The sequence below is a fragment of the Anguilla rostrata genome, chromosome 4, assembly GCF_018555375.3.
Source record: "Anguilla rostrata isolate EN2019 chromosome 4, ASM1855537v3, whole genome shotgun sequence".
Classification (NCBI taxonomy): domain Eukaryota; kingdom Metazoa; phylum Chordata; class Actinopteri; order Anguilliformes; family Anguillidae; genus Anguilla; species Anguilla rostrata.
Window position 1 is genome coordinate 49,391,582 of NC_057936.1, and position 27,361 is coordinate 49,418,942.

The following is a 27,361-nucleotide window of genomic DNA, read 5'->3' on the forward strand; positions in this document are numbered from 1 at the left end:
AGCTGAATGCCAGTGTGATCACGCTACACATTCAAAGCCAGAACCACGTCAAACCAAGTTAAAACAGTGTATTGACATTAAGTAGCCTGCCTAATATTAACCTAGTATCTTCATTTAGCTTAACTCATAGTGGCCTAGCTAGATGTTGACTACAAAAAGGACCGTTTTCTTGCTTTTTTCGTTGGAGAGAGTCAGCATGGACGCGGTCTTTTGCGGTCGTGGTTCTAAAACAATGAACGTTCGTGAACCACTGAACATACGGGTTCTCTGTTTTGTCAGAACGGTACAGGGAAGGAATCGTGCTCTGGTTTTGCGTGCGTGGCGAAGGCGGAACGTATGACGTAGGCAGCCGGACTCAGAGGGTTTTATTGTTCCTTAACGTCGGACACTGAATTAGGGGCTTTCAGAGCCTATATCTATTAGGAATATAGACTATTTTCATTCCTAGGTTTGCAGGGGAAAGAGATTTACAGTACAAAGGCAAAACCAGGTGTCCAGCTGCCATGGCGTATGCGTACCTCTTCAAGTACATCATTATTGGGGATACGGGTAAGGCACTGTGTCGATGTGTCAAGAGAAAAGAGGCATACTGCTTGCTAGTCAGTTAGCAATCTGGCTACATGACTTGGGCTTGTTAGCGAGATTGCTCACTAGACAGTTGCTTAGTAGTTATTATTGCCGTAACGTTTGTCGTTGACTTGATTCATACGGGGTACTGTGATGCAAGGAATGCCTATAACGTTATGTTTGTCAGGTTATAGTCACAAAAACAATTACTGCTACGTAAGGTTGAGCAATTTGGCATTACGCAGGTGTTGTCAGCAGTCCCACCACAACCCGTCATGCTCCGTATTTCCGCTGTACAGACTGTGAGAAATGTCAATTGGATTTACAGCTTCTGGCTAATTGGCTAGCTACTAAATTACGACAGAAAGCACTTTGAAATGGTTCCTGGGATAACTGACTGCCTATATGATATGGCAGGCCTTTGAGGCAGATTTTCAGTTCTCCTAACGCTAGCTGAAGTTAGCTGGCTAGGTAGCTAAATATTCAGCTAATCTAGCTAGCACACGCAATAGAATTTCTGATAAGGCCTTAACAGTGATTCTGTAAATAATCTGGTTCATCTAGTTAGCACTTTAGCCCTGTTTGGTTGCGTTGCCATCGGTGGGTAGCGAATGTTCATGAAGCTAAATTCGATAGCTTATCTGTAGGCCTATTAGTGACAGTGATAACGGTAATAGTGTGATGCTCGCACTACCGCGGTGTGTGTTGGATTACTCACAGTAATTTAACGTAGCTAAGCAACGTTTGGTAAATTACAGATAGCATAGCTATATCTAACTAGTTTTCTGGGTAGGGAAAGCATGTGGACCTCCTTAGCTAGCTGTTAGCTAATATAAATCGGGCTTTGATGCTGTAGCGTTATTTTCCCCTGGGGTTCCGTTTGTGCTTCTGAAATCCAGAATCTGTATTTCAAAAACCTAGAGCTTTAGCAGCATATTTTTCCTAACGTGCAACCAGAAGAAAATTAGCTATCAAAATAGATAGCTGCATTGTCATCCGTTCCGTTATCATCGAACGTGAAGCGCTAAACAGTCTAAATACTATTGTATTTCCTTTCATTTTCCTTGCCCGGTTGTGACCCGGGCCCCAACGTAGCCAACTAGTCATCACATTCTTATGGTAAAACAGCACAAAGTCGTAGAACACATGTTCTAAGAATGCAGTTTCCATCTACAGAACTGGTTCACTTAGTCACATTGAGTACAGCAGTGGTGACAATTTCAGACATCAAGCATGTTTTTGCATGCTATTTACATTGAACTCAAATCGTAGTTTTAAAACTCAAGTCATGAATGAACCTAAACGTAGGCTTTTGTACATTTTGCATTTGTGCACGGACGTTAGTTTTTTTTCATACAAAATCCGACTTTTATGAGGAAGCATTATTTTACAATAAATGTTGCACACATTTTAACATTTTAATTTGGCACTCGGCAGGGCTTTTTGGGTGGAGTTGCCTGACCCATCTCATTCTTAAAAAAAGAAAAGACCGGGTGTAGCCTATAGCCTTGATAAATGTGGTGCATTGTTGTGTTGTGTTTAACGATAGCACCTGCAGTTCTGCCATCGGGACTGAGGTCCGACATGCAAGAATCCTGTGGAATCCCTGGCTGGAATGCCAGCACATTTCTTCATTATGTGGAAAGCCAAGCCGACAGAAAGGCTTGTCTGTCAGGGGTTCCTATAAAAATGAACTTAGTGTTGTGGAGAAGTGTAGCTTGGCTTTCTGTGGCACTCAGTAGAAAGGGAACATCATAATGTCTGTTGTTTGGAGCCAGTACTGCCCTTGAGATCTGGCAACAGTACTTACTGTTATACTCAGGAGTTTTATTGGTTTAATTGAGTTGGAGAATAACTGTTCATGAGGAGGGCCCCAGTCACATTTATACTGCTGCTTTTCTTGCTAATCACAGTTTCTTTCTTTGGGGAATACTTATTGAAATGTACATGAAATGAAATGTAGTTGTGACAGTGAGTATCTGAAATCCTTTTTTTTTACACACTGTCCTAATCAGCCATCATGGTGTTGGATGGAATTGCTCTCTGTGACCATTCTTATTTTAAATGAAACGAGAAGAAAAAAAAATGTCAAGGTCAACTGTTTTTCATAATTTTAAAATAAATATCTGTGGCCTTTCTCTGTTATGGGAGCTGCAGTATCCAGTACGCACTGTACCCTACCTGATAGGGATGTGCAGCTGTTTTGTTTTATTACATGTTTTTAAGTAGTGTAACAGTCCACCTTGTTACCCGTTTCATCTCTGACATTGTAAAGTTGTGTATTCAGTCTCTTGGTACATTATGTTTTATTTATTTTTTTAACTTTTATTTACCCATGTGAATATGCCCCTGAGTAAGTTCAGTGGCCTGTTCTGCCTCACACAGTATAACATGGTGATTTACTCTCTCTGAATTAATGAGCCATCCACACTTGGACACATCATAGTTTTATCCCACAGGAGTGGTCTTATTGGCTCTACGGCATCATTTGTAAACAGCTGCTGCTGCATGGCCCAAGGCAAAACGAAACCGGTTTCATATTTGCGCTCTGTCCCAGCTACAGAACAGGACCGTTTGGCACGTCCAGCGTCTGCAGTAGTGTCTATGCGGACAGTGCGCTTTCCTCTCTTCGAGGCCAGCTGGAAGTTTCTGTTGGCTTGTCCTTACCTCTCAGCCCGTTTGCTCTTTGCATGCTCCCAGTTCTCTTCTTTTTCTTCTGTCGGAAAGGAGGAACATTTCTCACCACCCTGTAGATGCAGTAACTTGTGCTATGGTTACAGTTGTGTCCCTGCATTTTCATTTAATGGGTCTTTTAGTATTGTCCATAACAGCAAGGTGTTTAGTTAGAGCTGGGTTGGTTACATGTTGGGAGTTTTAAATGGTCATTTTTATCACTGCTGCAATTTTATTAGTCCAAGGAGTTGCATTTTGTGCATTTAGGTTGTATTTACATGGTTTAACTTAAGGTAAATTAATTGCATGTCGTATGATTAAAATGAGATATATATTTTGCATTGTATTCTTGCATGGAAAGTTTTAAAACTTCTTTTAAAGTAAGTAGGCCATCTAATTTATCGACGCGGAGGAATATTTCCTTGAGTAGAGCAGAAATAAATGACATTGCATAAAATGTCAGATAAAAAGAAGATGGACAAGGAAAAATGTTTCCATCTAGTGGTGTCCAGTTTTAATATTCCTCCTTAATATTTTCCAAGTGAAAAGCCTAAGTGGAAAGTTTGGATAAACATGCATAAAATTCTCTTGGTTTAAAATTGGAATAAAAAAGTCACTTTGTTTTTATCTTAATGCCGCTAAACTCAAAAAAGCAAACTAGAGTAGCCTAATTGTATCAGGTTTTTTAAAATTCAGGGTAAAATGAAACTACGGCATCCTTGTGACCCGAAAGACGTTTTGAAATGCTACATCTGTATTGAAAGGTTTTTGTTTTTTGTTTACGAAATTAAAAATGAGCATGACATCAGGTGTCATTTGACATCTCGGCACACGCTCGCAGTTTTGAGTGCGCGAGTAAACACATTTGAGCCCTCATTGCAACATCTCGTGGGTATCTATGACAAGGTGTTGCTCAACTGGCCAGTCCGCATGTGACTGCCAGTGAAACGCTGCCGTGTCTTTCGGTGTCCTAGCGCTGCGCTTCGCTGCGGCGCGCAGTCTGCTGACTGGATAAGGGCAACGGTGCTGCGTGATTCATGGACTGCTAACGCGCGAGCTGGTGACTGCGGACACAGTGGGCTGCCAGTCGAATGGGATGAGCATTTCGGGATGATTCCAGATGGATGAAGGACATTAACAGCGCAGTCACAACGGGACTTCCTATGCAGTCTGTGCTAGAACAGCTGTACCTCCAGAAAAGGAAGATTGATGTTAAATTAAGCTCAAGGTTGGCCCATCCATTCATTTTTGAATAGCAGATGAAGACGAGTGTAATTTCTGCGAATTAGCCTCTAATTAAACTATAATTAGAATCCGTAACCCGTAGAACACTTATGCTTGATTCTGATTGTTTTGCTTCATGCTGTATAACGTGGGGTTTTCCCTCACTCAAGTCTAGTGTCTCTGTCCAGCCATTAACCCAGAGGCTTTTATTTGAATATGTTTATTACGATACAAATGCAGAGTCATTTAGTGTTTTGAGAAATTGGGTAACCACAGCACAGGCATCCCTGTGTCTCTGTTTACTTCCCGCTACAGTGCAAGGAATCCTACTCCTCCACCCCTAATATGCATGTCCTTGGTACTTCATGTTTACTCAGCATCTCCATTTGACTAAGAGATTCCCAGCACGTCTCCAGAGGTCTGCGTGCGGACCCTTGGCTGAAAAGGGCGTTCAGTTCCCTCATTATATGGGCTAACGAGGTCCCAGCAGTCACCCCTATCAGAGTCATAGGCTTGGTGTACTGCTGGCCTCATAGTGAATTTTTTACGTCCCTTAGGTTTGTCACAGTGTTACTGTTGTGGCGGCATGCAGTATAATGGGTAAGGAACTGGTCCTGTAAGGTCACAGGTTTGATTCCCGGGTAGGACACAGCCGTTTTACCCTTGAGCAAGATAGTAAACCTGCGTTCCTTCAGTGTATATCTATCTGTATAACTGGATGCTATGTAAATTCTATGTAAATAGTAAATAGTGTAAGTTTCTCTGGATAAGAGCATCTGCTAAATGCCTGTAGTGACACCGGTGCTTCCCTCTAAAACACCTTTGTTACCAGTATTACCGACCTTCGCTGCTAGGAGGACCTACTATAAGTTTAATACTCAAATTGTAATGATAATTCACAAAATACTTTGCAGCAAGAAACTGGAATTCTTACAAATAAGGAATGTAAAGTAAAATGAATACAAAGTGACCTAACTTTGGTAATAAATGAATTTCAAACAAACGGCCAAAAACAAGTGGCATAAGTACGCAACATGAATATAAATAAAGAATTTTGGAGAATTGAGATTGCTAGGGAGGTTTCTCATTTTAAAAATCACAGCAAGAGGCCTTAGCCTGTTCATTTGTAGCATGTCTCCCTTGTGTTACTGCAGCATTGTATTTATTTCTTTATTTCTTTATTTATTTTTTTGCTAGATTTGCAACAGGAAAATTGTTTTGTGCCATTTTCGCAAAGCCGGACCATAGAACTATCCATTAGTTTGCCAGTGGTTCCTGTTTCCCTTGCGGTGGAGTAGGCCTGGGGTACGTGTGATGGAGCTGACCCCCCGGGGCAGCTCTCATGTGTTAGCTCTGTGCCTCCAGGCTTTGCGCCGCGGCCTGTGCGTGAGCTCTGTGCGCTACGCAGCGGAACGGATACGCTTAGCGCCTGATCGGGCTCATGTGGGCACGCGCGTCCACTTTGTTTTCTCAACTGAGGCTTTTCAATCAGGCCTTGCATCCCGGTTCAATCCGCGAACTCCTGGGCTGTGCGCAAGCGCGCCGGGGGAAACTGAAGTTTCCAATCCTGCTGCCGTGACCTCTCTGCAGTTTTCATTAGAGCAGCGTGATTACTCGCAGTGTTCTTGTTCTGCAGGAGCCGTCCAGATCCGAATAGTCTTCTTGGGGTTTCCTTTTGCTTTCAGATGCACCAAGCAGTATACACAAGAACTTTGAAGTCATTTCAACAGGTTCATCAGCACTTACTGACTGTTACTTACAGATTAGCTTGTTTTTTTGCCTCCATTTCCCACTGTTCCTTTTAACTTCAAGATATCGTTCATTAGAAAAATCTTGGGTAATGGGCATAGTTCTTCTGTGTGAGTTAATGCAGCTGTTTGTATGCGGTTTGATTGCTGTAATGAATGTCGTGCTTTTCGTGAAGTCTCTTCGGTTTCCCCCTGACATTTTAATGTCAGATTTACATATTCTAACTGCATTCTTGCAATTTATTATCGTCTATAAAGGAGTAATATACCCCAATGTAAACTATGAATAAAAATGGGTTAAGTAGGAGGTTGAATGCTTGGCTTTTGGGAAACCAAGACAGAGAAAACAAAGCTGGCATTAGCCATTCATTACTGTTACAATGTGTTATTGTCATGTTAAATCACAATTTTCTGTGGAACCACTTCCGTCGCTTGTGAGTTGCATACGGATGAGATGTGCAGAGGTTTGTAATAATGTAAGGGCTGGACTGAGCGGCCATGAGCGGCCATGCCAGCACCCACGTGTAGCTGAGGCTGTTCCCATTGGAAACATAAATGTGTTTCACTCGTGCCTAAAGCAAAATAGACAAAAATATTTTTGTTATGTTAATGTTATGTTATTTTTGTAGTCTTGCTATGTGATTCTCTGGTGATTTCTGTTCGTCCGATATTCCAGTATATCAGTGGAATGGTTGGGCCGCTGCTGTACCCTGTTTGCTTGCCATATCTTATGATTTAGCGGGTTTGCATGTAGCCTGGGATCTGGGTATTCATGCTGCAAAATAAAGCAGTTGCATTTTTTTTTGGCAGCGGTTTTGTATTACTGTTAAATACCATGGCTGACGGTATTGGAGAGCAGGGCCATACATCACTGTAGGGAAGCAAACGAGACAGATCCTATTTATTTCTAACTTTATGGCAGATTATGTCAAACCCTTAAACCTGGCTTTATTGTCAGTGCAAAAACAAAAACCCTTGACTTCACTTCGCCTTTCCTGTATTATTAAACATATCCTTCTTGTCTCCCACAAACAGAGGCTTATTGATTTGACTGACAGGCATGGTGCTTCCAAACAGCCAGTGCATAAATGGGCAGAGTGTTCAGATCATCATCCTGTGGGATAATGAGACAAATCACTTGCTTTTTGAGCTATGTGTTCTGTATGACAGTAATGTTAATGAATGTTTATTAACGGCGGCTAATGCACTTCACAATGATTCAGCGGGCACGGAATATTCAGTGACATCTTGGATGATATGCAGGTTATGTTTGATTCGTTTGATTATCGCCAAATTGATTAAAACCTCTCCTACGTCAAGTGCCCAATATTGTTAATCATCTGAAACATGAATATATGCATGCACATAATCAGAAGGTCACATTTTACAGGATGTTAAAGATTGCTGTTTAATTTGTGGCTATTAATTGCAACATATGCACATTTTACATTTACTATCACTGATGGAGATGTGAGGTCTTTGCAGCACTGATTTGGAAGGGGGAGCTGTTAAAAATGTTTAAAAAGTTGGACTCCCTCCAACTGCGATCCATGAGGAAGTCTCCGTGTTTGCACGACAGGAAGCTAAACATTTTTGGTGTGGTTGTTGCTGTTTGGATAGTCTGATTCATATTGTGAAGTCATGGAAGGGTAGGCACAATTTGAGTTGGCTCAGAAAGACGGGCCTTCTTGAATAAAGACCTCTAGTAGTTCAGAAGAAATCCAGCCCTAGACAATATTTTATAGTGAGAGGAAGTCTTTGTTCATGTTGCAGTATTTTATTCCACTGGAGATGCTGACGCATGGCTTTTAATTGCATTATCTGTGGGGCATAAACGCTGGGTAACGTCTCATGAATGTCTTGCTTTTGTTTTGCAGGAGTGGGGAAGTCATGTTTATTGTTACAGTTCACAGATAAGAGGTTTCAGCCTGTGCATGACCTCACCATTGGTAAGTTGTTTTTTTTAATGTTCTGGTCTGTTTCATAAGTGGCTCGGTTGAATAGAGTCATTTGTTCTTGATCTTTCTACCCGCTAATTAGAATCGTGTGTCAAGTGTGCAGCATCTGGTACGACACATTTCCTTTGAAAATGCACAAATGGTGCAGAAGTACAGATGCATGATGTGACACTCTTACAGATGTCCATATGGATATACAGTTGGCCAAGGACTTTTTCAGTGTATGTAGTTTACCTCCCTTCTCTTCTCAGTTAAAGATGTGTGTGTATTTCTAATATGTTAACACAGTTCCATGTCAGTTCAGTTCACTGCTGAAACCGAACCTGTGCACTTGGGCCTGTTTTTGTATACGAGACAGAGAGCATCACAGGTTTGTGTGGACATGCGATTTGTATTTTCAATTAACCTAAATATCCAGTGAAGTGCACATTTAACAGAATGCCATGTTAAACCCTCTTGCATGTTAATATTGTTGTATTTGAATATTCAGTGAAATCATAGTTTAAAATATTTAACTGTATATTCAGAATCTTGCACATTTACATTTGGGCGATTCTATTTAAGCAAATACATTTAAGCAGAAAGCCCTGTCTGGTGTTATAGAAGTGTTCATAGAAAAGCAGAGGCAATGCTAGTTCTGTGTCTGAACCAATAGAAGTAGTTGTTACATCAGCCTAAAAACATGACGTTATACGCTGTTGTAGGTGCAAGGGGGAGACTGACGATATACCCGGATTCTTTTATTAGCAAATTAATTTGAGAGTAGTGTCAAATGTAGCTTTATTGATGACAGTAGATTTAATTCTCAGTTCTGGGTTTGTTGGGCTGAGATTTTAGTATTTTGAAAAGGTGAGTTTTCAGTTTGATGTGGTATTCGTCCCTCATCATTAATTAACCATTCAATCAGCATCAGTCTTCATTGCTGTGTGTTCACCATCTCTGTAAATGTTTTTTTTTTTTTAATTATTATTATAATTGCTTCTGCATTGGTTTTGAGATTTCCAGGAAGGCTGCTCCTGGATTTCCATGTGATAATGTGGTTGTAAATGAGATAATGTTAGGCTACATGTGCAAAGACTGCTGCACATTGCTAGTTTAATCTCTACAGGAGTGTTGGTGAGCCTGGAGCTCAGTGATTAATGGATTACTGTCTCATTGTACAACCTATCAAAAAAACTGGCACTGAGCTGAAATGGTTTACTTTATTCACCTCGGGTGCGGGAGCCCCAGGCTGACTGTAGGCATGTCTCTGGCCTGCACTTCCAACAAACTCTGAGCGCCTGATGTCTTCTTTCAGTGTTTTCATTTTAACAAGTAGAGAAAAGAGAAAATTCCAGAAAGACACCGCCTGGCCTGATGATATTTCACTGAAAGACACTGAGCAAGTTATAAGGCCAATATAAACACTACACTTCCAGAAGTATTTGGACACCCCTTATAATTAGTGGTTTCAGCTATTTCAGCCACGCCCATTGCTAACAGGTGCATAAAATCAGGCGTACAGGATACAGCCATGTCCCCATAGACAAACATTGGCTGTAGAATGGGTTGTGACGTTCAACATGGCACTGTCATAGGGTGCCACCGTTCCAACAAGTCAGTTAGTCAAAGTTCTGCCCTGCAAGAGCTGCCCCAGTCTACTGTGTTGTTATTGTGAAGTGGAAATGTATAGGAGCAAAAACAGCTCAGCCGTGAAGCGGTAGGCCACACAACAAGCTCACAGAACCACCAAGTGCTGAAGCGTGTAGCGTGAAATTCATCTGTCCTCGGTTGCATCACCTGAAGAGCTTCATGAGCCTAAGATCACCTTGGGCAATGCCAGCGTCGGCTGGAGTGGTGTAAATCACACCGCCGTTGGACTCTGGAGTAGTGGAAATTCATTCTCTGGAGTGATGAATCACACTTCACTATCTGGCAGTCTGGCTGGCTACACTGGCCGGAATATTGCCAACAGTTCCAGTGAAGGGAAATCTTAATGATACAACATACAATGGCATTCCAAAGAATTGTGTGCTTGCAACTTTATAGCAACAGTTTGGGCAAGGCCCTTTCCTGTTTCAGCATGACAGTGCCCCTGTGCACAAAGCAGGGTCCATAAAGAAATGGTTTTCTGAGTTTGGTGGGGAAGCACTTGACTTACCTGTTCAGAGCCATGACCTCAACCCCATCAAACACCTTTGGGATGAACTGGAATGCCGACTGTGAGCCAGGCCTTAGCGCCCAACATCAGTGGCTGACTTCACTAATGCTCAATGGAAGCGAATCCCTGCAGCCATGTTTCAGAATCTACTGGAAAGACTTCCCAGAAGAGTGGAGACTGTTACAGCGGCAAAGGGAGGTCCAACTCCATATTAATGCCCATGGTTTTGGAATGAGATGTTCGACCAGTACATATATGTGTCAGGTGTCCACATACATTTGGAAATGCAATGTATTTCCATAAACATTTCAAATCGCACACACTGAAAGAAGAAGTGTTTTGGCCAGAGTGTTGGTTTCTTTACAGAAGTGCTAGCCATTGACATACTTGAAGTGTGAAACAAAGTAATTGCAGCCATATCACTCATCACATCACAGTTTGTTAGAATAAGGAACACCCAGTTTGTGTGAAGCATGAGGAGAGCCCATGTGTTTAGTTCAGCTTATGAAATCAGCGTTTGCCATATTTTCTTGCGTGCAGGGCTATTGGTGGTCTCTATGGGCCACTCTTTCTCGCTCTTAGAATTTGGCAGTCTGAAAATAGCTTGCACTGATTGTGATGAGGTTCACTTATCAGAATCGGCACCCTTCCACATCATCCTCAGATGACCTCAATGCTTCATGCATTGACAGCCTGTTCAGCTTGTGCTACACACTATATCCTTCCCCCTAAATCTTAATTGGTTCCTTAAAATAAAACAGGAAATGCAAATATGTGTGTTTCCCTAGACAATAGGTTGTTCTGTTCAATGTCTCATACTTGACATGCCAGAGCCAATGAATCACTTTATGAAGGTTTGTTATCGAGAAAGCCAATCGCCTCTGTGCTGTAGTGCTGGCATGTGGAAGAGCAGCGTATCTGCTCTTGGAACTGCCACCAGACAGTTCTAAATATACAGAGGTTCTCTGCTATCAAGGATGTCTTTATTATACATGCTGAGGTTGCAGGCTCCTGAAATTAATAAAACATTACCACCAGAAAGATCAATACCCGAAGGTTGTGCTTCTTCTGGATCTTCACTAATTGTTTACCTAGAAGATGTATGAGCACAAGATAATGCGCATTGATTAACATTACTAATGTTCAACAATGTCTTTATTTTCTCCAAAAGGTGTAGAATTTGGGGCGCGAATGATCACTATCGACGGCAAACAGATAAAACTCCAAATCTGGGATACGGTAAGTATTTCCACGCTTTCATTAATCTAATATAAACTAAGATCTTCAGCGCAGTGTGTTTACATAGCATTGCTTTTGAATGGACTCGGCATGACTGAGTGTTAAGGATCGCGCTTGAAGGCGTACGTCTAATAGCTCAGAATGAAGTGTTGTTTGATATACCCGTATAAACAGAGAGCAGAGAGAAATCCATCAGCTTGTGTTTGGAAGTGTCGTGGCCATTTCCTGGGAGAGATGAATGTGGGCGGGGCTGAGGTCTGCCTTGGCCGCGCTCTGCTCTGGTGCTCCTGTCAGATGGCCGGCTTGGGTTTCTCTTGTGCTCCTCTGTCCCCCAAGGCTTAGGCGTGGGCCCAAACCTGGCAGCACTGCTGCCCTCTGCTGGAGGGGCAGGGCCAGGTGCCCTCTGACATCATCAACGGTGTCAGCTTTGACTGTTCTTGTCTGTGGCCAGTTTAAAGTTTACAATGAGGTCCTCAGAAGAGAGCCTGAGCTTCTCTGTGAGGCACCTCATGGTTGCAAACATTTTACTGGCCTATAGATGGAGACAGCGTGCCAGAAGAGAAAGTAGTTTTCTATCAGATTGCTGTGCTGTTTTTGACTGCCTGTACTCTGTAACTGAATTTTCTATCACACTATTTATAATTCAGTTACTTAATTAGCATTTTTTGGTGAGCAGTTATGTGTCTCTTGAAATATAGCAATATTTTATCACTCATTTAAAAATGCATTCTAAATCGCATTTAGCTGTGATCACTGACAGATTGCTTTCAGCGTAGAGAGGCAGATGTGTAAATGCTTTGACAGCCTGTTTAGCGGTGCCATGATGTCATTTTCTGAAAATGGCCCAGTCTAGTTTCACTTCTCTGTATTCTGACAGTTTTGTTCATTGCTATTTTACAATTGCTCGCCTAAATCTGTTAGTACTAAACTTATTCAGACTGAGCATCTGAAAGAGGTCAGTTACGTTTTATTTTGCACTTAAAAGACATACTATTCAGGATTTTTAGCCTTGCTGTGGTCTTGTGTTTACAATCAAATGAGTTGTCCTCCGTCCCCGATCCCACCCGTTCATCTCCATTTTTTTATTTTATAACCATTTCGATATTTTTGTTTTATATCCATTTTTTGATAGCTGTCGCCATCCAGCTAGGTAGCTACAAACACTCTGCTGAAACCTGACTCCACCTCTCAGGCACTGTAGCTACACCCACCCCTCCCCACCCAGAAAAGGCCGTCACGCCCAGAAAGGTCCAGAACACATCTTAGAAGAAGAAATACGGGCAGAGTAGTACATATTGCCAGTGCATCATGGATATGAGCATGGTTATTTTATTATATTTTCAAGCTGACAATCCTGCATAGTATGCCTCTAAGTCCCATAACACGTTGCACTTTTTGCCAGCTGGCCGCAAGTGTGAGGCTTGCACTAGTGTGAGGCTTCCATTAGGAGCTCCACTCCGCATTCGCACAGCAGCAGAGGATCCACACGTCTTTAACCGGGAATAATTGTATTATTTGAAATTCATACTCGAGTGGTTTGCTCCAGCGAGCGGTGGATGAGTGGCGGGGGAAGCGGGGGAGTGATGTAACCCTCTAAATTTGCATCCTTGGCCTCCCCGCAACCTTTCCTCTGGCAGCTGGTGTCATTCATCATTTATTTACAATGGGCTCTATTTATTCTAATGTCAACAGCTGCCCGGGGAGCAGGGTATTCAATTGAGGCGCGGGGCGCCGGCGTAGCCGCTGGCTTTCATAGGGGGTTCCTCTGAGTGCAGTTGCTAGGAGTCCATTCTGCGCGCCGGTAATGATTCCCGCATTGTGAGGCCATTCACGAAATTGGGTTGTCAAGGATGGCCCGGGAGAGCTGAGAGCTCTTTTTTTGTGGAGGGAGAGTGACAGTGGGCACAACAGAGGCGCTCGCGCGCTGCCCGCCCCTCGCCGCCGCCACCGGGATGCCGCCCCGCCAGCTGCGTGGGCCGGGGGGAGGGCCGCAGGGAGGGCCGCGGCGGCGGCGTAGGGCCGGAGGGTTCGGCCGAGCCGCCCTGGGCCTCACTGCCCCCGTTCGCTGTCTTTCAGGCCGGGCAGGAGTCCTTCCGATCCATCACCAGATCCTACTACAGAGGGGCGGCCGGAGCGCTCTTAGTGTATGACATCACAAGGTAAGCCTGCGTTCCTCCTGAAGCCTGACCTCTGCACTATCACCCCTGTTTCTTTTTTTTTTTAAGGTTAAAATAGGTATCGTGTCTGGCCTTTTTTCATACTTTTTGCTCAATGTGAACAGTTATTTGATTTGAAGTAATTGGGTCATTGTAAATGTATAATTGACCAGCAGACGGTAAGTAACATGAGGGAAATGTTCTCTTGGACTTGCTCATGGTCTGGTGCATGCCTGCCTCGTCTTTATGGCCCTCTGCGCTGTGTCCTGTGAAAGGTTAGAGCTTTTTGAGTTCCTGAGCTCTTGTGGCTTCCTTTCGGCTCTCCAACAGAAGGGACACCTTCAACCACTTGACGACCTGGTTAGAAGACGCGCGCCAACATTCCAACTCCAATATGGTCATCATGCTGATCGGAAACAAGAGGTGAGCGGTCCTTCCTCATTGGCTGCGACCAAGGCCTGGCTGTGAAGCCTCGCCCCCTACATTTTGCCTGTTGGGCCTCTCTTATTCTGTCTTTCCCTCCTGCTGCAGAATGTCAGTAAGCTGTAAATGGCTGTCGTTTACTCTGTCGGATGAGCTGAATTGTTTCTCAGGGAGGACGGGGAGCTCACGTGAGGGGCCCGCGCCGGCCTTTTCTCTTTCAGCGATTTGGAGTCGCGGCGAGAGGTGAAGAAAGAGGAAGGGGAGGCCTTCGCCAGAGAACACGGTCTCATCTTCATGGAGACGTCCGCCAAGACGGCTTCAAACGTGGAGGAGGTAACCGCCTCTCTGGGCCCTGCTCGATTACTGCTGAGCAAATGGGGGGGAAGGAGTTGCATCAGGTCACCGCTTGTTTATGCTGAACGTCGTTGTACTTTCTCAGGGCTTTTTTTTTTTGTTCGTTCGTTACCTGTTGATATGAAAACTGCCCGTGCACCACAAAGCTTTTGTCTCGGTCGTGAGGAATGACTGGTAGCAGAAATCCCATGACCACAGGCACAGTCATTCTCAGAGTCAAATCTGAAAGTGTGAAACGCGTAGGTTTGCTTCAAGTGAAAGTAACATCGCTCGTGTGTCTGCTATTTTCGCAAAATACCAGGCGTTCCTGTAAATACTGCTCTTAACTGAAGGACTTCTTGAGTTGCTCTAAAAGAAGCTAACTTCTTGTGAAGAAGTGTTGGCAAGGCGAGTTCCTGTAAATTCATGACAGCTTCAAAAGTGGGTTGGGCCAGAGCAATGCTTTAAAAAAAAAAATTTTTTTAAACTGACAAAAAATCTGATGCAGCAGTCAGTTTTGATTTGATTTGAAATTTTGATTTGAAGCGGGAAATGCTCCTGGATCTTCCCTTGGTTCCATTTACTTTATGACTGATTTTGATGAGCAAATTCAAATGTTGACGGCAGGAGTTTAGAAATGTCATTACTGTACGTCCATGTCTCATTCCAGCCTTGCACGTGGAAGATGTGCATTTTACCTCATCGTATATGTGGTGCCTTAACTCTTTATTTCACCAAATTTAGTACAACTATCAGCCGAAAGTATCAAATCTTGAAGTGCCAGATAGTCTATGCTTTGAGCAAATGGTGTGCTTTCTTTTATAGTCTGGCCTTTATCTTTCTGTCAGGTCCACCAGTTTGAAAATCTCACAGTGCCGTATGTGGCGTGTGTGGTAATGTTGCTTTTGGGTTCAGTCTGCTTCAATTAACAACATAAGATGCTTATTCTGCTTGCGGATTAAGCTGATGTTTCAGTTATAGAAACGTGACTGTTTCTAAGCCTAGATGACTCAGATTGCCGAAACTGCAAGCAAGCGCACCATGTTCCTCCCTGCCACAGCGTGTGGAGGTGGCTGCTGGGTAATCTTTGGGAATCAGGGCAGAAATCGCAGGGATCTGCTGAATTTTGTCCCTGGATTAGGTCAACAAAATGTCAACACGGAACAGCAATGATATTACAACTCCTCATTACTGCTTTTAATGCACGTTTTTACAGGACCATAATTGCCCTTTTTCTCTAGAAGATTTAAATTGCGAATCAAAGCCTATGTGCACAGCAAGGTTCTCAACGCTAATCGGCTCAGATATGGAGTTTATACGGGTGCAGTTGGGACTGTGTGCACTGGCTGGCTTACAGGGCTGCTTTGTGGGGAAGCACACAGTTGGCTGTTGTGTGCCCCAGGGAGGGAGGGTGCCTGACTGCAGCTGCCCAGTCCTCTGGTTCAGTGGCTGCTGCACACAGCTGGTGATCCGCTGGGTGCAGTGAAGCGCTGGCGTTCTCAGGTTAATGCTCAGATGCTGCAGTGGTGGCAGTGGCTTGCCATTTAGATTGAGTATTCCTAATAGAGGGGGGAAAAACTGCTATGTTAAAAAGTAAAAAAATAAAATTAAATCTTTGTGCTGTAACAAGTCAGTAATAGGCAGCAGACTGAAAGGGAAGCTTATTGAATTGTGACTTTAACTTGTTTAAGTTTTGCTTCGAGGTGTAAATATGGCTAGGTTTAATGCTTACCTTAATCAATGGCCCTCAGCAAGTAGATTTCTAATTAATGTGTACGTACAAGAAAACACTTTGGGTTGATCGAGCAACGGCGCTCAGTGAATTTTTAATTAAGCGACTGCTAAATTCATCTCCTAATTCATTATCTCTTAGTTCTGCAGTGTGATTTAGCAACTCCTTATGAGCATATAATTGATTTGTCAATGTTCTCGGACTGCTGAAGATATTATTTGAAAGCTGCATCGTCGTCTACCACCAGGTGGCAGCAATAAGTAACATAAAGCAGCTTTAGGCCGCACTGAAAAGCGGACTGGTTTAATAGTTTAAAAATAAAATACCCAGCCCAGTGCGTGAATGATTTATGTTATGTCTTAACATGCATGTTTTGTGAATATATTTTAGTGGTGTGGGAGCGCAGTCATTGATTTCTGCATTATTATTCAAGTCGTCCGTATCAGAGCTGTGGCAAAAGCCAGACTGCGCTCCAGCAACCCGTAGCCTTGAGGTGAGGTGAATTAGCGTAGAGCGCAGAGCGCAGAGCACACCCCCCCCCTGCTCAGCTAGCCTCCAGCGCGTCGCGGGGTGACGTTTCTCGTCGGGCACGCGATCGGCCGGCCCCATCTGCGGGGGGAGATGAGGAGCGTCTAAAGCACCAGAGGTAGATTACCGGCTCTCATTATGCCAGATGGTCTGTTTGTTTTTCCTCTCGCTGCTCGCTCTTAATGAGTCGGACCTGGCCGCGGCGAAAGGCGCGCGCGTCTCCGCTCAAGGTCAGGGAGCCTGCGAGGGAACGTGCCCGGAAGGGTCGGGGGACTCCGCCCGTTCCCGGGTAGCCACGGCTTGTCTGCGGCGCCGGAGGGCCCCGGCGCGCCGCGTAGCCGTAGCGATAGCGGCGCGGCGTGCCTGTCGTTTTCCCCGTGACGCGGGCGTCGGCGTGGCTAGCGCGCGGCGGCGGCGCGGAGAGTCCGACCGTTCAGCCGCGCGCAGCGCGAGGGAGTGGGAATTCCCCAGAGCCGCCCGCACAGGAATGCTAACGCAGCGCTCTCACGCGCCTCTGTGAGAACAGGTGTGCTCTTCGTTAGGGAATCCCTCTTCCACGCATTCATGCATATGGCCATGAGTCGCTGTGTGTGTGTGTGTGAGAGAGAAGGTGTATGTGTGTGTGTGTTTGTGAGAGAGAGAGGAGGTGTGTGTGTGTGTGTTTGTGAGAGAGAGAAGGTGTGTGTGTGTGTGTGTGTGTGTGTTTGTGAGAGAGAGAGAGAAGGTGCGTGTGTTTGTGTGTGTGAGAGAGAGAGAGTGTGTGTGTGTGTGTGAGAGAGAGAGAGAGAGAAGGTGTGTGTATGTGTGTCTGCGCAAGAGAGTTTGTGTGTTATGAGAGGAGCGCGTGCGAAAAGAGATTTGAGTGTTTGAAGAGAGAGCGTGTCACAGAGAATGTGTGTGGTGTGTGTGTAAGGTGAGTGTCAGAGAAGTGTGTGTGTGAGTGAAATGTGCGTGTGAAGAGGAGCAGGTCGGAGAATGATGCTGTGTGTAGTGAGCAGTGTGTGCAGAGTGTGTGGAGAGTCGTAGTAGCTGTGTGTGTGTGTGTGGTGTGCGTGCGAGCGGGTGAGCATGTGTAGTGTGTGAGTGAGTGAGCATGTGCACTGTGTGCCTGCGTGCGTATGTGTGGGGGTGTGTACGAGCGGGTGGGCGTGTGTGTTAACATTGCAGCGCAAGTTAAAAAAAAAAAAAAGAAGAAGAAGAGGAGTCCGTTCTCGGTTGGCCGTGAGCCAGGCTCCCGTACTCGAGATGTGAGAGTGTTTGGAAACCTGTTCGTTTCTGGAAGCGCCCCGAAACACCCTCTGTGATTAATTCATCTCATTAGTTTGCTGTGAATTCTCCTGACCCTGTATGATGTTTCGATCACACACTTAGAGTTTATGCATATTCATATCTCCGCGCGCCTGCCGCTCTCGTTTAGGCCCCTCCGCAGCCGGCTCACCGGGCACGCTGCAGTAATTGAGCTGCAGTAGATTGATTACTCTGGGGAGCTGTAAGGCCTTTATAGGTGAAAACATATCAGTCCTGTTAATTAGGAAACAAAGCTCTGGTGGCAAGTTCAGCCGTTAAACGCTTCCAGGGTACGGCGGAGAAGGAGCCCCATTTATTTCTGCTAATGAACTGCGCTTTTTATGCACTCTCAATCGGAGGGGATGAGAACTTCGCCCGCGCCGAGCGGGTCAGCGGAGGCGGGGGCATCCCCGGGCGTTCCGCGCGGTCTCCCGCCAAGTCCGATTTCCGCCGCCGTCCGCCCGCCCCGTTCCTGCTCGTTTCCGCGCCAGCGGGTCCTTTCTGCGGCGCGTCGGCCGCTCGGCCTGCTCTTTATTCAGCTCTTATGATGTACGCTTGCACACGCTGCCGTCCGTTCGTTTCTGCCGCACAGCTAGGCTCTCGTGCTTTCGTTTTTGTGGTCCTTTGTAGCAGCAGCCCCCCGTCGCCCCTCTCAATTTAAGAGCAAAGGTTTACACTCGTTCAGCTGGTCGCTAAGGTCATTAGCAGAGTGCTATCTGGGGCAGATTGTGACGGGTATGTCGCTCAGTCGATTATATCACGGTTCTCTCTTTTTTTACATTTTAGGCATTCATCAACACAGCCAAGGAGATCTACGAGAAGATTCAGGAAGGTGTCTTTGATATAAACAACGAGGTACGTTTTGCCGCGCAGCTGAAGCTGGTCTTTCAGTTAGCAGTTGAAGCGCCTCATTTGCATCCCCGGCTGCAGTTACAGGCTGCTTCAGTACGAGCGGCTCTGGCTGCCTCTTCAGCTGAGAGAAGCTCACAGCAAACTTTAGGTATATAGCACCAATATTTACAATTATGACAGGACTAGCGCTAAATGTTTCCATAATGGGCTAAGCATTTGTGATAGCGTAACGTTTGTACTCGTATAACTCATAAGACTACAAATTCTCCCTCAAATTATATTTGATCTTTTAAGGTACTTATTTTAGAAAAAACAAGGAACAAATAGATGTTTTCTTTCATAGTTTGGTAATCGCTGACAAAGGTATTAGTGCGGAATGAAAAATACTACCATTTCTGTATGTGTAATGCCCTACATTACAGGTATAATTTTGTATGGCGGATTTGCATATAGATGGGTAGATCCAAGCCCTCCAAGCTCTAGAACAGAGAAAAATGTTAAATGTAAATGAGGGCCACGTCATACAATACAGTTTTTGCACCTGAAAAAACGTAGCCTTATACACCCAAAGCATAATTTATTTACTGCAGCCCAAAAATAAAATTACACTTTGAGTATAATCACCAATTAATTATATATTATCTATTGCAATGCTCTTAATTTTCTATAAAGAAAATGTTTGTTGGCTTTTCTAATGAAAAATTAGGACATTACAAACATCTCTCTAGCTTTACCTGTATCGAGGGTGAGAAAGTGTTTGGGGAATTTTTGGTGGAGTGTCTCTTTAAGGGCCATAGAAAAGCCGTCAGCAGTGGCTGGACCAGAGCAGAGGCCAGATTGTAACCAGCAGAGGGCCAGACCTGTGGGTATTTCATAACGCAGAGGAAATTTGCATAGTCTGCCCACGGTCACATGGCAACTCCAGCAGACAGCACCGGAAGAGGGAGGAAGCCTCGGACACACAGATCAGTCAGTGCTTTTCTGCAGGGATCCTTCGCACGCGTTTAGGCCCATTTTGTTGTTTTTCTATTGTTAGGATTGCTGTATGTGGGCAAGTGTTAGGCATAATTATTAGAAGAAGTACATATAAATTATCCACTCTTACTATTATTTTGTCACTTTTGATTATATTTGATGTCCATGGCTTGTAGTTAGGTGTTGCACCTTTTCCATTTCCTCGTTGCTATGTTTTAGTTGTGCATGATAGTGCATAGAAAACCATAGTGATGAAATATGAGAATGACTGGCAAGGCTGTGTGTCATTTAAAAGGGAGATGACCGGAGTTTCGTAACAATTGTGGCTTAGAATTTTTAGGCGTTCAGCTTCCATGTTTAAAAGCACGTACAATAACAGCGTGTTGTGTGTGAAGGTTTTTTTATGTGTTCACTTGTATGTCTATTATAAATCTATAGTTTATAAATTGTGCAAGTTTAACTTTCTGCTCAGACTAATCCTCACAGAACCCATACACGAATTGTGATTTTGGAGCCCATTACATTAGAAAACATATAAAAATAACAAGGTGAATGGTAACTGAGTGGTGTTAAGCTAAATGCATTGCCTCAGTCACACTACTAACTGTACAGAAGCTGCTCTGCCCCTGAACCTCTAAGAACACAGAAAACATATGGGACCGTTCTTTTGCGGCTCACACCTGCTTTTTTTCTTGGACCCGAGCTTCTCGGGCTGGCGTCTCTGCCAAGTGTGGAACACGGCGCGTTCGATAACGCCGTGTTCTTCCTGGCAGAAATAAAACCACAACGTGTGCCACGTTTGGCTCTTTGATATTCCTTACAGTTTGATATGAAGGCTTTCAGTTTGCTGCCGTGGGTATGCAAGACTGTCTTTACGCATGACAGTTTACGCATGCTAATGTATACAGCGCACATTTGTTCCTAAATCAGTCTTGGATTTTTCATGGAAATTAAACCATACGGTTTAGGATCATTGATTGATAAATGAGAATAAACCCAAGTCTACAGTAAGATCCGAAGGTCTTAAGAGATATTTTGAGGGGTTAGTTACGTGATTTGGTGAAGGATCCGCAGTCAAAATGTCAATAAGCTCCTTATGCATTTCTGTGTGATGGCCTGGCTAGCCAGCAGAATGGAGAGGGGGGGAACCGAAGCCTGCGTGCAGTCTAACCTCATGTTCGTGAAAGAAAAGCCGCCAGCCCCCTTTACGTTGGCGAGAGGCCAAGTCATAACTTGTCCACAACGTGTCGTAAGGTTACTACCTATTGCGAGGAGGTGAGACCCATTTAGCTATCGGGCATGCTTTTTATTAGGGTGAGAGGGAGAAAAAAAAGTCGAGGCACAAAGTCAAAACCGCATCAGCTGATGTCAATATAGAGGCAATGCCAGAAAACCCCAAGGCTACTGGTGTGCTGAAACCCCTGCCAAGCCCTATAAATCTGAGATTTAGTGTGACGCAAAGTTTCCTTAAGAGCTTAATTTCAGTAACTACTGTGTTACTTCTCTTGAAGTGCTGTATTTTAGCCGGAACCCACTTGAGGGAGTATGTGCTGAGAGAGATGCGTGCGTTTGATAAATGAAAGGGCGGCTCGCTGTGTGTGTGAGTTCCTGGCAGGCTGCCATGTCTTTGGGTTATTGCTGAAATTATTGATGACATGGAACACTCCTATGCCCTTCCCCTCTGCAGCTCTTTCCAAAAGAGGGAAATTTATTGAGGCCTGCAGAGACTGGGCCTGACCCTCTCATTTCTTTCAGTTTTGCTCTTTTTGGCATAGATATATCTGCTCCACATTACCAGTCCAATTTGTTTAGTTTTTTTTCTTTTTTCTTTCTCTTTTTTTCTTGCAAGTTAACATGGCATTCGGGCTGAGCTAAAAGCAGCATGGAGCCCAGCTCCATAACAATGAGTAATCCTCTGAAAACAAAATGTCTAAAAGTAAAAATTACATTTTATAAAAATAAATGGTGCATGTATATATATATATATACACATATATATATATGTGTGTGTGTGTTTGTGAATGGAGACTTTGGTTGTGATAAGTTGTTTTTTTTCCCCAGGCGAATGGCATTAAAATAGGACCTCAGCACGCTGCCACCAATGCAACACTTTCAGGAAGCCAGGGAGGACAGCAGGCCGGTGGAGGCTGCTGCTGAGGCCTACGCATTTCTATTTGACTGGTTGGGCATACTAACCCTTTCTTACCCTCCCCACGCCAGCCCAACCCCTCATTTCCACTCATTTACTAGATGGCTGTCCGTCAAGAGCAAAAGCAGAGTCCTTCACAAACCCTCTTAAACTTTTGAAGTCTTTCTGGGCTCCAACAGAGATGGTTAATTTTCACCTAAATGACAAGATTTTGAGGATCATGTTCATATTGATTTTTTTTTATTTTTTTTTTTTAAGTCAGTTGTGTTTTTTTTTCTGTGTGCCCTTTTGACTTCAAAACTGTATTGTATTAAGCACTACAATATCATCTAAGTATTTTAATCAGTTCGCGTGGACAAGGTTCCAGGCTATTTTGGTTACTTGAAGTAACAGTAACAGACATGTAGGACTGTCAGCCCACCATTTTCAAAGTGAAGAAGTGAAAAAGAGCAGGTCCGTTTTAATTCTCTATTTATCATTCATGTTTTTGTATATATAGTTATGATTTCTTGCTATAGTGTATCTTGACCAAGTTACAATACTTTACTGAATTTGCTGAAACTCCATACTGTACAATTTAGTGCTAAGAACTGCGACAGTATTGCTATACCTGCTTTGACACACCTTTTTAATCCTATAGACCATTTCCTGCCATCTACCGTTTTCTTCTCTCTCCAGTAACCTTGAACTGCTCAGTGTATAGCAACATTGGCTCAATATCCTTCTAATTTAATGCCAAATTATGTGCTCTATAACCACATCTCCAGAAATGGATCACCCACTCTCTCTTGAAATGGATCAGCTGTTTGCCTTAAAAAAATAGATTCAGATATTTTTTAGTGGTGAAGCAAAAAGAAACGTTAATGCATTTTTCTCTCTCAAAAGATTCATGCTAGAATAATATATTATAATATACCATTGTTTCTTATCGAAATTTATTTTTCAGGTTAATCTGCAACAGAATTTTTGTGCAGATCGATATTAAACTTTAGATGTCTTTGTGGTTGTGTAAAGATTTGCTTTATTTGACGGTGTGTTCTGTTTATGGATATATGGTGAACAACTTGTCTATTGTGAAAAGGGGGTGATAAAAAAAGGCCAAACCTGGAATATCTATGTGACCCTCAACTTATTTGCTGTGGTGGTTCTTCTTAAAATGATTGTTACGACAGTAAAAAATTTAAAAAATATATGTATACAATAAAAATATAATAATCCCTGTGGTTAAACAATCTAGAGAACTCCTTTTCTGGCTGTGGGGAAGAAATGATAATGGTAACTATATTGTCTACTTTCTTTTCCATTTCATTAGCCATCTCTAATGATTTTCTCCACGTAAATCTTCATCCCCAAGCTCATGTGCAGTGTTCATTATCCAGACATCTGTATAAATAAAAATCCCTTCTGCCTTGGATTCAGATGTAAGGACATTCCAGTAAAGTCAATTAAGTGAAAAATGTTTGATTTAATCATGCTTGACATTGAGATTAAAGTACAGGTCTTTTGTCAAAACCATGACTGTAGTATACTATTTAATAACCCCCTTCCTATGTAAGATGTGATTTAGAACATTATTAGTAGCATTTGATGCCTTTTTTGCGTGTAGACCCAATAACACAGATCTCAGTGTGCATTACACAATGCCGGACAGTTACAAAAATGTCAAAAGTGTTTTTGGGGCATAAGGATTTGGGCAGAAAAAAAGTTGCTTTTACAATGAGAGTACCTGGCCCTGGCTCCCATCAGTTTTGTGTGTTCCAGAATATTTCATGTCTGAAATGCTTGCAGCATAGTGCATTTTGCAGTCTTCCTGGGAAAATAGGTCTTAAGAACCCGAATGTTCACATCGCATGAAGAAGAAAAAAAGGCTGCAGAAACTCTTTAACCCTTTCCTAGTCATGGGTACTGTGCAGAAGTGCTTCAGTGGTTCCCAGGTGCCAGGCTTCAGGTGGTCTGAGCTCACAACCTTGTTAATTCACAGGATGGCCCACATTGCTCCACGGTATGTTGGCACTCAGGTAAGAGTGACGGGTACATGTTTGTCATCTACTGCTCATCAACACTTGGACAGATTATGAAGGTAATTTGTTGTTTTCAGAACTATATTTAAACTGGCGGTAGGATTTAACATCTGTGCAAGATGTGAGGAGAATGACGGTTTGCACTTACATGTAGTTACATTTCCACTTGGTGCCCAAGGGGTATTTTCCTTGGAAGTCATCCAGTGTTACCCCAAGAGCAATTCTGTTACATGATATTGAATATTAGTTTAATTGTAAACCTCTTGGGGTGAATCTTGTTGATTATGATGATGAGATTTGTTAATTCCTATTAGTCTTTAATTACATTAGAAGGAAATTGTGCAAATATATTTCAGTATTTACAAATACAGGAATCAAGAACAGGAATACAGATTTGGAAAGTATTTGCCTCAGAAAAGCATTTTTTTTGTCAGTTTTATCATCAGCATTGATGAAGTAACATGGATTAACAATTACATGCAAACCCTAAAGTAATATTTTTGACTATTCAAAGAATGTAACATTGTGAAGTATGATTTAATGAATGTAAGGTGTTGATGAATGTTGATGAATTTCTAAGTAAACGCAGTGACCCAGTACAGTTTAGAGGATCCAGACTAATCAAGTAAAATCCTTGAGTTTCTTCCATCTTGATTGGTGATGTTGTCACATATGAAATGGAGACAAACTTATAATACACATTTTTGCCAAACCCTCTCACTACTCATTCATTTTTTACATGGAATTCTTACAGTTTTGTCCTGTTAAAAATGCTGTTTCATGCAGTGTGTTACATTCCTCAGGAAAAAAATGATTCAATTCTTTTACCGGCTATTGACTGTCATCTAGCTGTTTCCCGTCTCAGCATGTTAGATCAGTGGCAGCTATAAGCTAATTGTGCTACAAGTTAAGAACCACTCTCAGATCATATCTGTGGTATATTGCCACACAGGGGAAAAAAATGTGATAAAAATGCGATATCTTATATAAACCAGATTTAATATGATGCATGTCTTGTAATGCTTGATGTAATCTATGAGGGAGAAAATATGGACTTCATGAGATCATGATTGCTGTAATTGCAATATAGATGCTGAATTACCTGAAGATACATTTTTAAATATGAAACCTGTATTGTTTCACAGATTGTAAACTGTAGGGCGAGCGATTCTAGTTTTAACTGGAAATAAACGCGGGCTAAATGTCAGCGATGAAGGATTATCATTAATATGAATGGGTTACAGAATGTGGAGGGTGTGTAATTGTACATCGGTCAATTTGGTAATTATAAAGAGACTTGCCAGACTAATAGTCAAACAGTAGCAGACAGATCAACTTAATTTCAGTAAATTATTGTGCACTTATGTGTCCTTTTCATGCAAATCCGGATTTAACGGAAGAAATATCACGGCCATATTCATACCTTTGGGTGACAGAAGCTGCTCAAGTAAATCCATTGTTTCATTATGCCTTGTTGTCTTGGTTTTTTTATTTTTATTTGTTTTGCTACAGTGCACACCATAACCAATCAAAGTGAATCGGTAGAGATGTGATAGTGATTAACAACTGGAAAATAGCTACCTTCTCTGTGCATTATGCATTGAGTGGTAGCTACTCACTTAACGAATCATTCAGTGCCTCCTTAACCTCCAGAAGGGGAAGACCTCTCATAAAAAAGCAAAGCTTCCACTCCAGACTGCAACACATCTGTACCCCATGGAACTCAACAGTTTTTGGTATTTCTGGAATGCTTTACTTGCCTTTGAGATCAATTTAGCTATGTTAAAGCTATTTCTAACTCAAGCCAGGTGTTCACGATCTGCGTTTAAAAGTCAAGTGAAAACAAAGCTTTCATTTGCAGAAGGTGGTCTAACAAGCCTTTGTGGAGGGGGCTCTTACTGTATTGGTAAGTATGCCGTATGCCCAACATAAATTGTAAGTATTCAGATTTAACTGTTAATTGTCAGTACCAGTCCCTACCTTATAGTGCAATGTGTGTTAAATCTACCATTATTAGGTATAAAGACATTTATTTGTCTAGCAACCATGCTTTGTCTGATTAACTGTGTGTAAATTTTCAAAAACAATCATTTTGTGAATCATAGGATGTATTCATAAATGCTGGGACCAAGATCTGTGGTAAACAATTTATACACATGTACATCCATGATTGAAACGTACTAAATGTGAGTTATATGAGTCCGGAAGCTTTCTTTCCAGTAAGTGTCACCCATATTCACAACAGTAATAACCACAGTATTATTTAAATGAAAAAGGCTTTATGCTCACACATTTCCACTGAAGACTTTGTCACAAAAATAACAGCAAAGGTGGAATACAAGTTGTATAATCCCCATGCCTGTTGATCTCAATTATCAAAGGATTTCAAGGGGCAATCTATCATATATCACTTATTTTCTATATCCAGCAACCACAGAAGTTGCATTCATTAAACAGGTCAGTCAAATATGCGTATGTGTGTATAATTAGCCCTAATCAGGCAGGATTTGTTTCTCCAGTTATAAAATATTTGTATGGATTTGGGTTGTTATAAAACCCAAAAGAATGAATCAAAAATTGAAATTGTATTGACAAAATTAAACATTGGCTGTAGCCATTGACCAAAGACAACAAAAAGTATTTAATCAATGCAGATCAAATATGATAAAGATTTTTGCTTTCTTCCTGTTTTTTTTTTCTCGGCCAAAGGTCCAATCAAACAAGTGCAATCAGGCTTTCAGTGACACCGGCTTGAAAGCCTAATTAGGAAAAAGCTGGCCTTTTAGTGTGTCTGTTTCTTTAAATACTTCAGCATGTCAGTTTATGATAAGCAACTACTAATGATGATGAAAGAGACATCCGGGCTACAGGGGCGGTGTGTAATGCGTAAACAGGATTGGCTCGAGTCCAGAGAAGGCAGCTAGTCTTAAATACTGGGTAGCAGCGCAAATCGTGTGAAGATATTGGTCATGTTGTTGGTCTATTTGCTAGAAAATTTGCGTTTGAAAGTAACCAATGTATGCATATACAGCTTTCCCCGACGCCGCGTCGTTGACCGAGCACAAGCAACTGGCAGCAGAAATGGCAGTCAGCGTGCTCCGAGCAGCAACCCGCATCTCTGGGGAATTTCAGGGAGTGCGTGCTCGCGCGTGGCGGGGGAGTTGAACGTGTTAGGATGGCGCTAAAATTTGAAATGTATTTCATTATTTTCATGTGAATGTTAATCAGTAATAAAGTAAACATGTTTTATGTGTAACCAGTGGTTACCATTCGTTAGTAAACATGTATTCTTTAAACAATTAAGTCTGCTTTAAAAACGCTTGGCCTGATGCAACGTGATAATCACTGAATGGCCA

The 27,361-nt window shown here is 42.7% G+C and overlaps 1 protein-coding gene across 1 annotated transcript; it reads left to right on the top strand.

Annotated features, from left to right (window-relative positions):
- The first annotated feature begins 322 nt into the window (after positions 1–322).
- On the top strand, positions 323–23,496 carry LOC135253551 (ras-related protein Rab-2A). The gene is made up of 8 exons (XM_064332954.1): positions 323–549; positions 8,090–8,161; positions 11,482–11,549; positions 13,626–13,708; positions 14,036–14,128; positions 14,350–14,461; positions 18,795–18,863; positions 21,897–23,496. Exons 1-8 carry the CDS (start codon positions 504–506, stop codon positions 21,990–21,992), a joined length of 639 nt encoding a protein of 212 aa, XP_064189024.1. The 5' UTR covers positions 323–503; the 3' UTR covers positions 21,993–23,496.
- Positions 23,497–27,361: the final 3,865 nt, after the last annotated feature.

Coding starts and splice junctions, on each gene's coding strand:
- LOC135253551 (XM_064332954.1), top strand. CDS start 504: ATGGCGTATGCGTACCTCTTCAAGTACATCATTATTGGGGATACGG. Junction 14,129..14,349: donor ATGCTGATCGGAAACAAGAG/GTGAGCGGTCCT, acceptor TTTCTCTTTCAG/CGATTTGGAGTCGCGGCGAG. Junction 18,864..21,896: donor TCTTTGATATAAACAACGAG/GTACGTTTTGCC, acceptor TTTTTTCCCCAG/GCGAATGGCATTAAAATAGG.